The sequence below is a fragment of the Sebastes umbrosus genome, chromosome 8 (genome assembly GCF_015220745.1).
Source record: "Sebastes umbrosus isolate fSebUmb1 chromosome 8, fSebUmb1.pri, whole genome shotgun sequence".
NCBI classification, from domain to species: Eukaryota; Metazoa; Chordata; class Actinopteri; order Perciformes; family Sebastidae; genus Sebastes; species Sebastes umbrosus.
Window position 1 is genome coordinate 14,698,502 of NC_051276.1, and position 12,804 is coordinate 14,711,305.

Below are 12,804 nucleotides of genomic sequence, written 5' to 3' on the forward strand. Positions count from 1 at the left end.
CTATCCTAACCTTCACTATTCAAGGTCAATGCCAAACCTTAACCATCTTGCCTGAGTTTCCCAACTCGTGGGTTACCTTCTAGACACAACCTTCCCTATGTAGATATAAAAACGGCTCATTCTAAGCTAACGATAACGATTCTTATTTTCAGGTGATTATACACTTAAGAAAACATATTATATCTTACTAATATTATATTCCATTTCTGCCAATAGATCCCCCTACTTGTTACTCACTGTTCCGTTAACAGAAACTAATGTAATGTATGGTTAGAATGAAAATTAAAATTGAATTTCCCCTCTGGGATTAATATAGTGCCTTTCTTCTTCTCTTCTTCTTCTAAATAGGCATATCTCCTGTCCCATTTCAGTTACGGTCATTAAATGTGTGCATCTGCAACAAGTCTAGTTTAGTTTTGCAGAGCAGTTTATGATCTGACTACTGTTGTTATTTCTCACATATGGTACAGTTTTCATTGTCAATCCCTCTGCTTTAAATGTTTAATTCCAATGCCTCGATGACAAAGATGCACTACAATTCGTTCTCTCTCATCTTCTCTCCCACTCAGAGCCGACAGGAAGGGGAGCTCTTTTGTTTGACAGTTACAAGACGCCTGGCTGCTGCCTATCTTCTCCCTGCACTATGCTGTACTCCACCGCGGCATATCTGAATATAAGCCAGCCTGCAGCATGATGTGTGCGGCACATAGTTGTTACACCAACAACTAGCAATGGGTTAAAAAGGAAGATGCTGTGGTGCAAATCATCAGGCAGTTCATTGAGGAGGGTGCTGAACATAATACTGTATTTACAGTGCAGAGACTGACACTGTGCTGAAGGGAAGATGCTTTATCCTGTATTACTGTACATTACACAGCACTTGATTGTGTCCCCCCATTCTGAAGCTTTTGTTTTCTTTGACTTAATTTTTCATTTTACTTTGATTCTCATGTAATTCACATTGGAGGAATTACTAACTGGCTTTTTACATTCATGTATTAATCTATACCCTGTCAGTAACCCATGGTAATAATAAGTGTGGATTCTCTGATGACTCTTTCACCTAATAACTAAACACATAAGTTGCAATACAGCCCATCTGCTCACAAATAAACACTTGTGTTTCGTTTATTTGGGATGTTACTGTGTTGTAGCTCTGTCAATAGACTGTAATGTTAAGGGATACTCTAGTTCAGGTGTGTCAGACTCAGTCTCACTACGGGCCACACTAGGAATTGAGAATCACAATAAGGGCCGGACATATGTATAGTTTTTTGACATGCTTTTTTTAATCGAAACAAAATAGAAATACAATGTCCTCTCACAATTTACTCCATAAAGCCCGAAAAAAAAGTCAACAAAGTTGCTTAGCATTTAGTTGAGCATGCATTCTTAATACATTTTTACAAGTAGGCTACAGCCAACTCACAACAACCTGTTTCACAGCCCTGAATATGACAACTCAATGGTTGTGTGGGGCATTTAATAAAAAAATTAAAGTAAAAGATCTTTGATCATGTAGTTTACATGTCCCAATCTGCCTAGCCTTCTGGCATGGAATCAGTTGCACATAAAACCCTAAAGATGTGCCATTCTGTAGCTTGCAGACAGTAGAGGCACGCATGTGTGTATGGTGTAGCTACGGGGAACGCGCTGCTGTGCAGACAATAGGTGAGCTAAACTTTATTGAGAACCTAAATTGATATGGGGGGTCAAAATTTGCGAGGGGCCGGATTTGGCCAGTGGGCCTTGAGTTTGACACATGTGAGTTAGACTGTAATTTTACGTAGTCAAAGTTTACAAAATCCACACTCAAAGGTATCTTTGTACTGTACAGGTCTGTTTTGTTTGTAATGGCATGAAACAGAATGGCCAAGCCGGTTTTTGAGTAGTTTCTGATGATGTGAGGGACTCCTGTGGATTTTTTTTTTATGTCGACAGCTCACTCAACAGCTCATACAATCTTTAAAAGGCTACAATTTGGCTGTTAACACTGTATGTCACTGTGAAAGTACTTGCTACATTATTTAATGGCGAGAGCGGAGAGCTCAGTGCACTGCAACATGTGCAAAAAGACAAAACACGAGCAAATTCAGAATACATGAATTTATCAACACATGAGCAGCGAAATGAGAAAAAACAAGTAAACACAAATATGCTGCAAACATAGAAACAAGCTACAGATTTCAGCAAAGTTTTCTGTATTTGCTCGTGTTTTCTGTTTTTGCAGGGCGTTTCTGAATCTGTATGTTTTGTCTACATGTGTTATCTTAAGTTGCAGTGTGTTGAGCTCTCAGGGCCACCGTAGTTATCAGTAGCTGTGTTGCATGCTTTCAGTTGCTACAGTTTGAAATTACTCTGATATCTGATTACTCAGCCAAAAGCAGAATTGTGTACCAATGTAATTTTAGTCCTGTTTGTCTTGGTTGTGTGTGTGTGTGTGTGTGTGTGTGTGCGTGTGTGTGTGTGTGTGTGTGTGTGTGTGTGTGTGTGTGTGTGAGATTGTGAGATTGTTGGAGTGATGAAGAGTGATGGTTAGAGTGGTACAGTATAGAGAGGGCGTACTGTGCAGGTTGAGGTGTGTCTATTTTATTTGCTTTTTCTTATATTTGTATGCATTTATTTGTGGCTTGCATTTATTGTAAAATATGTCAAATGTTTTACTTCAATAAAGATGTGTACCTCCTCAGCAGTCTTTTCAAAAAGTATGCCATACACCACAATAAACACTTTGCTCCTTGCATAATAATCAAAAAAAGGTCTCAGATCTGCTGGTTTAGGCCTGATAGCTGCTCCAGAGTCTAAATCCTGTCTTTTTACAGACTAGCCTTTTCGCCTGATAACTAGTCTTATTTTTTTACGTAATGCATCTCTGTTGTACAACCACCTGATTTTAGGTTTATCTTTATTTCTATTATAAATAATATTATTACATATTAAAGCACAACTCCTTTAAGTCCTTTTGCAGCAGCAACTTGCCCTCAGTCTATGTGGAATCATGTATCGACTACACATTTGGACACTGCACATTTTTCCTGTTCTTCTTTGCGCACCTGCTCAAGCGCGATCAGGTTGCATGGGGGACTGTGGGTGAAAAAGAGTAATATTGGCATTGTTGTTTTGAAGTCATTCCTGTGTACGTTTGGTGTCATTGTTTTACTGGAAAATAGATCTTCTCCCAAGTCGCTGAAGAGGGGTTTCCTGTTGGTTTTACCTGCATGTATTTTATACATATGCACATCCAAAAACCTAACTAGCATCTGGGCTTCTTAGTTCTGGGTTCTTAATTAACCTACTGATGGACTGCTATTAAATTAGCAGATGTACTGTGAGATTAACAGCAATATAACTGAATAATATATTACCACTAAGGTTATTGTATTTGTGTTTTTCTTATCACTTTGGCCTTTATTACACTGCAAATATAACATTGAACATTTTTTATTTTATTTATCTTTTTTATATTTATGATTATCTGAAGCAAAAGATAATTAAAATAGCTTTTGAAGCTATCAAATCGTCACATAATTGCAGGACAGTCAAATTTATTCTCATTCTTATATTCTTATATTATACCTAATATAATCTAGTATACACAGTAAGCTATCCGTTAGTGCCTTTTGTCTCAGATACTTCTCCAAGCAGTTGACAGAAATGGGATCTGTGTCTGCATCAAACTTATTGGCAAAGAGGTGATGCTGTACAAGTATCCGCCGCAGGTCTCCAAAAACCAAACACACATATTCCACTGACATGTTCGCCTTTACAATCTGGGTACACCAACACCTCATGTACTTGTCACTTCACCAGTACAGCACAGTAAATTGTTTGGACCTACTACACTATTTCTAAAGTTTATTTGAATTTAGGCTACATACCTTATGATGCACTACCATGGAGTAAGCCAGGGAAGTCCTCAATACACAACAACAAACAAATATTGATTTCTGTTAAATTCATTACATTAAGAAAATAGCTCACAGTTCTACAATTACTGAAACCTGTAGTTTAAAGCGACACACTTGCAGTCTTGGGTTGCATTGATGCAGAAGGAGCCAGCCTAGTTTCAGTAGCTTCATTATTTGAGAGAAAAAACACTTTTCCAGTGTGAATTCTTTATATAGTCCAGCTGCACTTAGTCTTTATAATTCTTTAGACTCACTGATTTATTTTTTATTTTTTATCAGCATAACTGAATCATTACAACAACATGCACTGCTGAGCTGTTTCATCTCTAATATAGAATTATTTAATTCTGAAAGCTAAGCTTAAAATGTCTGATGGAGGCTTTGTCCTCTGGCACAGTAAAGGTGATGTTCTAGTTACTGTGTAGATAAATTCCTGTCATTATGGATCCAGGCAGATTAGTCTCTCCATATGTTATTGCCCCTGGAAACAAGATAAGAGTGTTATGAACACATCCATTAGCCAAACATAGGATTTCCATAAAGCAAAGTTCATGTTTCCCTGTAGATAATGCTGACATATATTAACTAGAAATTCTCCTAGTTTAATGAACAGACAATCAAAAATGATACCACATTGAAAACACGAGCAACAAAAGGAAAACTATTCAGCCTTCTAAAGTGAGATGAATAAATTCTAAAACTGTACTTTTATGTTTAGTCAAGTAGATTTTAAAAAATTAAACTATTGGTATACTTATGAAAGAACTTTTGAGATGGAACACATTTTTAATGAAGTAAAACAATTGACATATTTGGCAACAAATGAATGCCTTGCAAGACACAAAAAAAAAAGCAAATAATTATATATACAGTATATATATGTTACAACTTAATTTTCTCCTTTTATAGAATAGTATAGCCCGTTTCATTAGAATTTTGGTTTAAGGACACAGTTATACTTCTGGTAAGGTGTTGATTATGATATCCTAACATATTACTTAACATACTCATTGTTCTCTACACATTCTCTTCCATGTCTGTGGTAACTCATGGGGCTTATAAGAAGTTGACGAAGCAATGTTGTTTACATCATTTGCAAAAAACAAAAATAAATTTAGACCAGTGAATAAAAATGATTTATATTATACAAACTGGACTTTACCAATCACTGTTATAACCTATGATGAATTATTCTAAAAAGTGTTTGACTTGACTTAATTGCTTACTTGAGGGGAGCCCTGAAAGTTGCAGTTGGTAACTTTGAGCAAATATGATAAAAAGTTATTTTTTATAAAACTGTCACTATATCCTGATAGTACTCAATAGTAGTCAGTCAAAGTTCCCAACTTCAGCTTCAAGCTCTAAATAAAAGGAACAGATAAGGTGTCCTCAGAATGATCAGCTCTAACATGCACAATCCAAACCCAACCCAACAGATTTGTTTCACAATTACATTTCTGAATAGCATCCCCACTTTAACAGTAGCCTATATACAGGGGTCAAATAGCATATGGAAACAAAACAATATAGGTCTAATGCAGTGTCTCAAATGGAGGTTATAATAATCATTATACAACACAATTCAAAAGTGTTACAGGCAACAGCACATACTGACACTGAATTATGTTGTGCAATTAAAGATGCAATGCTGTTGAGAGCGTTCTGGTGGGGAGATCAGTTGATGAGCTTTGCTATAATCTGGAGTTTAGCAAGCAAGAATAATGTTGACTTGTTCTTCCAGATTCAGTCAATTCCTCTCCTCAATGTAAAGGTCTTTCTGAACATACATAATGTACTCCTTGTTCTCTACAAATTCTCTTTCATGTCTGTGGTAACCCAGGGCTTATTGGGTGAAAAAGTTAAATTGCATTTACTTTACTGATGATCGAGCTGACTGAATAGCTTTTTTGTTCACTAGTACATTTTTGTAGCATGATCATCAGACTGAATTGCCATTTAATTTCACTTAATTAATTTTTTTTGTATTGCTGAACAAATCTGAGGTGTGGGCGATGGTTCAGAGGTCTGAAACCAGGCTAACATTTTGGAGTATTTTATTTAGTCAGCTGTTGTAGTCGTAAAGCTTAAATTGGTAAACTGAGAATGCTGAGAATTTTCTGCTAAGAAAAGTCATCCTCACTTTATTTTGTGATTTCCATTTCCCCTTTAAAAGTAACTATATGTTGAAGTTGTAACAATCTGTTTTCATTACTAAAACTGTACTTTTATGTCCAAATAGATTTTAAAACAAGTTGTTTAACTTTTACTAAACTATCGGCTAACTAACACTACTGATTATGATCATATTTTGTTATTTTTTGTTACTCATGTTGTTCTTATAAGTTTGGTCATTATTTTCTTTCTTTTGCAATTTCTTTTATCTCAGATATAAACTGACAGGGGCTACCTTAACAAACAAAGCTGTTGTTTCCAGTTACTCTGTGTGGAGTAATAGACAGTGAGGGTCATGGTTTGGGTGTTTGGGAAAAGATAGTCCTCATGTCGCCATCTTGTGGTTTAATTCAAAAGCCAAAGGATCATAACCTTTTCCCCACCTTTTTAGATCTGCCTTTCCTGGTGCTTCGTAATGTGCTCATTATGAATGTATTAATTTATCTTCTATTACTATTGTTGTTGTTGTTATTTCATTTTATTTATTCTTTATATATATATATATATTTCTTTTCCACTGTCATCTATTTATATACTTTCATAGACTAAGCTACTGGAGTTACCCTGCACTATATTCACTTTTTAACAGTCTCTTTTGCACTGTATTCACTTTTTAAATAGTCCTGTATCACAGCTGTTACCCTGCACTATATTCAGTTTTAACAGTTTTCTTCATCTTGTATTTTTATATCTGGTATATTTTTTTGTATTTTGCACTACTAACTTTTTTACTGCCTTTTTACTAACATGTTTTGCATTATGGAACTGTGATGCTGGAAACTTGAATTTCCCTCAGGATCCATAAAGTTACTATCTATCTATCTATCTATCTATCTATATATCTATCTATCTATCTATCTCTATATATATATATATTATTATTATTATTATGCATTGACTGTCTGTAAAGTACCCTTGGGTGACTTGAAAGGCGCTCACAAATAAAATGTTCTTATTCTTATTATTAAGAAACGATAGTAAACTTTGAACTTGCCGTGCATTCCCATCACCCAAGGGCACCACTTCGGGTTTTTCCAGTATCGAAACATCCAGATGAAAATCTGCGTCGTATTTCCCTAAAATGAGTCAGTGAATGCCTCGTTTTGTAATTAATTATTTCCTACAACCTCTGAACGCAACGCGTGACTCCCAACTACTGATGGGAATTTCGGCTCTTTTAGTGAGCCAGATCATTTGGCTCAGCTCACCAAGAAGAGCCGGCAGTTTCGGTTCCCAAACGGCTCTTCGTTTTACCACTTCTGCCTGTTTATGATTCAGCCAAATTTAGCGCAGTTTTGATTTTTGATTCGTATGTTTGCACATATATCACTTAAATTATTCAATATAAGTATACTAAACCCTATAATTTCCTGAATACCATAATTTTACATGCTGCTTCGTTTCCGACTGTCACTCATCTTGTCTGCTATTGGCGCACCACACTCCTCTCTCTCTTTCTCTCATCCTCTTCCTCCTGCTCTGTACCTGTAGACCGCTAGCACGCTGCGCATCCCCTCCCCTCCCTGCTTGATGGTATGATCCTTGTCTGTCATCACCTGATTGGTCGCACGGACGACATTAACACAACATTCAGTCACAGTCAGTGCATGAAGTGCCCGTGGCGCGCGAAGAAGATCGTCCTATCATTCTGCCTTGAATTAATTAAAAAAAAAAAAAACGTCTCTCAGGCGGGAGCCAGCTCTTATCGTTCACTTAAAAGGCGGCTGTTGCTCAGAGGGTAGAGCAGGTTTTCAACCAATCGGAAGGTCGGTGGTTTGATCCCAGGCTGTTCCGGGTCACATGTCGACGTGTCCTTGAGCAAGACACTTAACCCCAAATTGCTCCTGAAGGCATAGCCATCGGTGTGTGAATGAGTATTTAGATTAGATCCTGATGGGCAAAGTCGGCACCTTAGTAGCCTCTGCCATCAGTGAATACTGACATGTAGTGTAAAGCGCTCTGAGTGGTCGGAAGACTAGAAAAGCGCTATATAAATGCAAGTCCATTTACCATTTAAAAGAGCCGGCTCTTTGAACCGACTCGTTCACGACCAACACATCACTACTCCCAAACTTTGGTCACGCGGTCAATGACGTAAGCATACGTCAGCGTTAACAGAGGCAGATGTGTACAACACATGTAACATGTATCTCTTTGAGCACTAGGACTTCATTCTCACCGTCATACTGTGAGTGAGTGGACCTAACCGAAGTGAAACCGAAGCACCGTCTTCTCTCGAGTCCCGTACAACGACAGGCTTTAGGATTAAACCGTTTTAACAACAAGGTGCCTCTATTGAAGCTAACAGTAGCTAGCTCAGCCAGTAGTGCTACAGTCTGACTTCCTGGTGTTGTTCGAGGTCATTCTCTCTAACGTCCATCTAGCCAGCTGTTGTCAGGAAGCTAGTCATGAAGAGTCTTCCGTACTTCTGCCGGGGAGAGGTCGTCCGAGGCTTCGGGAGAGGAAGCAAAGAGCTGGGGATCCCCACAGGTGAGTTAATCTGTTTTAAGTAACGTTAGCTGAGCTGCTGCGTAAGGTAACGTCAGGTCAGAGTGAAGCGGAGCGACGGTAGATAGTTATGACACTGGCAGTCTGTGGTGGTCATGGTTACCTTAACGTCCGTCAGTCTGTGGTCATGGTTACCTAAATGTCCGCCCGGATGATTCGACTGATCAACTGATCATTCATGACCGTTAAAGAGACGTTTAGTTACCGGTTTAACGCTGAACAGCGTTGATGACGACACATTTTTACGCAACGATCGTTTTTTTTGTGACAGCAGCAGTGTTAGATGTGAGTTGAGTGACGGAACTTGACCAATGATTTAAAAAAAACTCTGTTATTTACCGAAATTATAGCTTTTTCTGTTACTATATGGCTTGTTTCCAGAAATACGTAGTGACGTCATATCTAAATAAAAGTGAACGGACGCAAAAGAGTATAGAATCCAGAAATACGTAGTGACGTCATATCTTAATAAAAGTGAACGGACGCAAATATGCAAATGAGTATAGAATAAATGAATCACGGTTCTTGTGATGTTGAATCAGTCTTAAGTAATATTGAGACACATTAACGAACATAGTTTATGCACAAGATCCCAAAACATACTGTAGTTTGTTTTTTTCTAGAAAATTGTCAAACCATATGGTAAGTTGCCAAATTGCCCTTTTTTGTAATTATTGTAAATTCTACTCACTTCATGAAGATCTCTTTTAAACAAAGAAAAGTTGCTTGATTTATCCCACAACAGGGAACACACACATTCATTGAATATAAATAAAAAAATAAATTTTTAAGCAAATAATAACAGCTTTTACAGAAGAGGTTTGTGTCTAACCACACAGAGCCTCTAAATAGTGAAAACATTTGCCAAATGTTCCCAGTGTGTTACCCACTGTAGCAAATTAATTTCTAACAATATGAAAAAAACATTTTGAGGATTAATTTCTCGCCTTTGTTATCTTAACAACCAGTTAAAATGTTTCTCTAAATAGATTTCTGTGGTTTAAAAATGTCTCATCTGCTTTGAGGTGACATTGAACAAGACACTAACTTTTTCTTTCCTTCCTCTGACTCTCTCTCTCTCTCTCTCTCTCTCTCTCTCTCCCCCATCTCCCATCTCCCTCCCATCTCCAGCCAACTTCCCTGACTCAGTGGTGGAACATCTTCCAGCAGATATCGGCACAGGGATCTACTATGGCTGGGCCTGCGTCAGTAATGGGGATGTCTACAAGATGGTGATGAGCATTGGCTGGAACCCTTACTACAAAAACACCAAGAAGTCCATGGTCAGTACAAGAAAAGCAGCAAAGCAGCATTCACTGCAAAGGTGTTTTTACGCCGCGCTGTGTCAATCGTAGCGCATGCCAAAGCTTGGCAGTTCACAACAGGTATCGCTGAAGATCGCGAGCGACCGTGGAGCTCCGTGGCACGGCGCGTCCGGTGTGAACAGCTCAATTTGTTTATGTGGACGCCGAAAGGATGCGAGCAGCTCTTCTCCAAAAATCGCGGCGCTTCCGTTTCCAATGTGAACCCAGTGTTAGTCAGAAAGAAAGTGGCACATTGCAAATCTGTTTATAGATGTTAAATAGTCTTTGACAATCCAGGGTTTAAAGGCAGTGGTGGTACGGTTACACTGTGGGAATCAAATTTCCCAGTGTGACAAAACATATTTAAATTAAGAAAAAACTGCTCAATAAAATAAAATGCAACAAGATAAATGCAGTACACTACATTTGACACTCGCAGCACTCTTCTAAAGAATACATGTTTTGTTTTTTTATTCTAGGAGACCCATGTGATTCACACATTCAAAGAGGACTTTTATGGGGAGATTCTCAGTGTTGTCATGGTGGGCTACATCCGTCCAGAGAGAAGCTACAGCTCACTTGGTAAGACACCTCTCTCACTCTCACACACACTCTCACACACACTCTCACACACACTCTCACATGCTCCCATTTTGGTATGCCTGCACTCAAAGGTCTAAGATTTCCCATGCCTCCAGATTTGATGTCATTCGTTATTCTCTTTGCACCTGACTTATTATCTGCATGTCTTCATCTCTCTCTCTCGTTTCTTTTCCTAACAGAAGCGCTCATTGCAGCCATAAACAATGACATTGAGGAGGCCAAGGCCAAACTGGAGCTCCCAGAGCATCTCAAACTGAAAGAAGACAACTTCTTCACCAGTGCCCTCAGCTCGTCGCCAGCCCTGCCCCCCACCACCGCATCCACATCACAGACTATTATGAATGGTCACTGACAGCTGGCTGTGACTGTAGCACTTTGTGCACACACACACACACACACACACACACACATATCAGACAAACATAGATGTTTCAATATACACACAGGTGTATGCACTCATTAAAATGCACAGCCTCCTTGTGAGATCTCTTAGGCGTCGCCATGGCTGCACATAGACATAATCATATACAACCAATCTTCTTTTTATGGTATTTTTCTTTTATTTTCTCAATGTGTCTCAGCTGTTTAACTTCCTGTATCGGTTTCTTGAAGACAGCCAATCACTTAATAGATGTTTATTTGTATACGGTATATCCACTCCAGATTGACTCATCTAAGAACATACCTGTGTATGAATTTCTTTGGTTTCACTGTTCCTGCTGTATATTTTGAATCTTTAATGTGAGAAGGTACCGAAAATTCAAACTTTAGGATGAGGATGACCACAACATTTTCTAATACTTTAATATGTATATAACAAAAGACACAAATGGACTGTAAACTCAACTCTGTGAACACTATCTAGCCAAGGTCGAGAATTGTTTCTGTGTCAGGTGGTTAGAAAGAACGTTTGGGCATTATTATCTGTAAAAAAAAAACACTGGCCGCACCGTTAGATAACTTTATGCAACAATGTGGCTAAATATAAGGCATCTGTGTGAAGACGGGAGATTTGTTTGTGAATTATTTAAATTTTGTTTTTAAATTATTCTCGCTTTCCACTCATTTTCCTCTTGAGAAAATATCTCTCTTCCAGTGCGACACAAACCCTGTACTGTTTTATTACTGCCCTAAAAAAGGAATGACCCTATTATATTGGCCTTTGATTCAGTGTTTATGACGCATTTTGCAGAAAAAAACTTAGAGAATGGTTATTTGTTAAATGAAATGTGTACAAAAACACATTTTAAGGATAGGCTTTTGAAATAATTTCAACATATTCATCCTCTGGATTTGAGTGGTACTCTCTTCACACTACATATCTTTCCATTATCAGCCGATAGAGAAATATAGATGATCCGAGGAACACTAAGGCTGATAAGCACGTTCTTATGCACGTCGGTTACGTTTTGGCGTTTTTTTCCACTGCAGCTGGCTTAATGCTTTGACCTACGTTCTGTTTGTCTCTGTGGGTTTGTTACGGATAGTAAAACATTGATAGGTGATATGGGGTGAAGTATAAGGTCCACAGCTCCTGTACCCTGCTCTGATATTTACAAAGGGAAACAGTCTGAAGTGTGTGAACTCAAATCTACACCATCAATTTGTGAAAAACCGTACAATATGCATAATCTTAATATCTACATATAATAGTTTTATTTTTTTGTTTCATGAGGTCTTTTAAAATTTTAACAAAAATAATATTCAAAAAATGTTAGCGCTTTACAGGGTTTTAGGTCTGTGTGTGTGTGCCTTCACCTTTTTAGCTTTTACCAAGAAAAAATGATACGAAACCTTCTAAAATACAACTACAAGTGTGTAAAGTTGTTCTGAACTTCTGTAAATAATTGTTTTAAATGAATGAAGTATGAGTCTAGCTATGTGATTTGGGATTTTAAGTCTGTATTGTATTTTAGTTTATTAAAGTGTTATTTAGGGAGTAAAAGATATGACTGCAATTTATGAATGTTGACACTATTCATGCAACAGTAGCAATGTTCATCTCCGGAGAAGAGCTTAGCAGGTACCTTCCTATTCTCAGTCTGGTAGTTTTTGTTTGTTTAGTTTCTTTACTGACCGGGAATGAAAGAATCAATACAGGAAGCAAATTCACTGCTGTAAAAAGCTTTCCTGTCATGTTGAATGCTGCATTATCTATTCATCCTCTAAAGCACTTAATGTACAAAAGGAATCTCACTGTAACTTTGAATTATGATGCTGCTTCTTCAAACCTGTCAAAGATTTGAAGAGGGATATTTTCATAACCTCAACACTTTTGGCCCCCCTGCATTGCTGCAAGAGGGTCAAAT

General features: G+C 37.9%; 2 protein-coding genes across 6 annotated transcripts in view; both read left to right on the forward strand.

Moving 5' to 3' along the window:
* Positions 1-2,689, forward strand: part of LOC119492850 (protein prune homolog 2-like) — a 50,734-nt gene extending 48,045 nt beyond the window's left edge. For all 5 annotated transcript variants that reach the window (XM_037777673.1, XM_037777674.1, XM_037777676.1 and 2 more), the window contains one exon: positions 570-2,689. In XM_037777673.1, the coding sequence (XP_037633601.1) occupies positions 570-600 (31 nt within the window). In that variant the 3' untranslated portion in view covers positions 601-2,689. The remainder of the gene's footprint in view (positions 1-569) is intronic.
* Positions 2,690-8,165: 5,476 nt separating this feature from the next.
* rfk (riboflavin kinase) lies at positions 8,166-12,594 on the forward strand. The gene is made up of 4 exons (XM_037777771.1): positions 8,166-8,570; positions 9,720-9,871; positions 10,372-10,474; positions 10,675-12,594. The coding sequence occupies exons 1-4, from the start codon at positions 8,489-8,491 to the stop codon at positions 10,845-10,847; spliced, it is 510 nt and encodes a 169-aa protein (XP_037633699.1). The 5' UTR covers positions 8,166-8,488; the 3' UTR covers positions 10,848-12,594.
* The last annotated feature ends 210 nt before the right edge of the window (positions 12,595-12,804 follow it).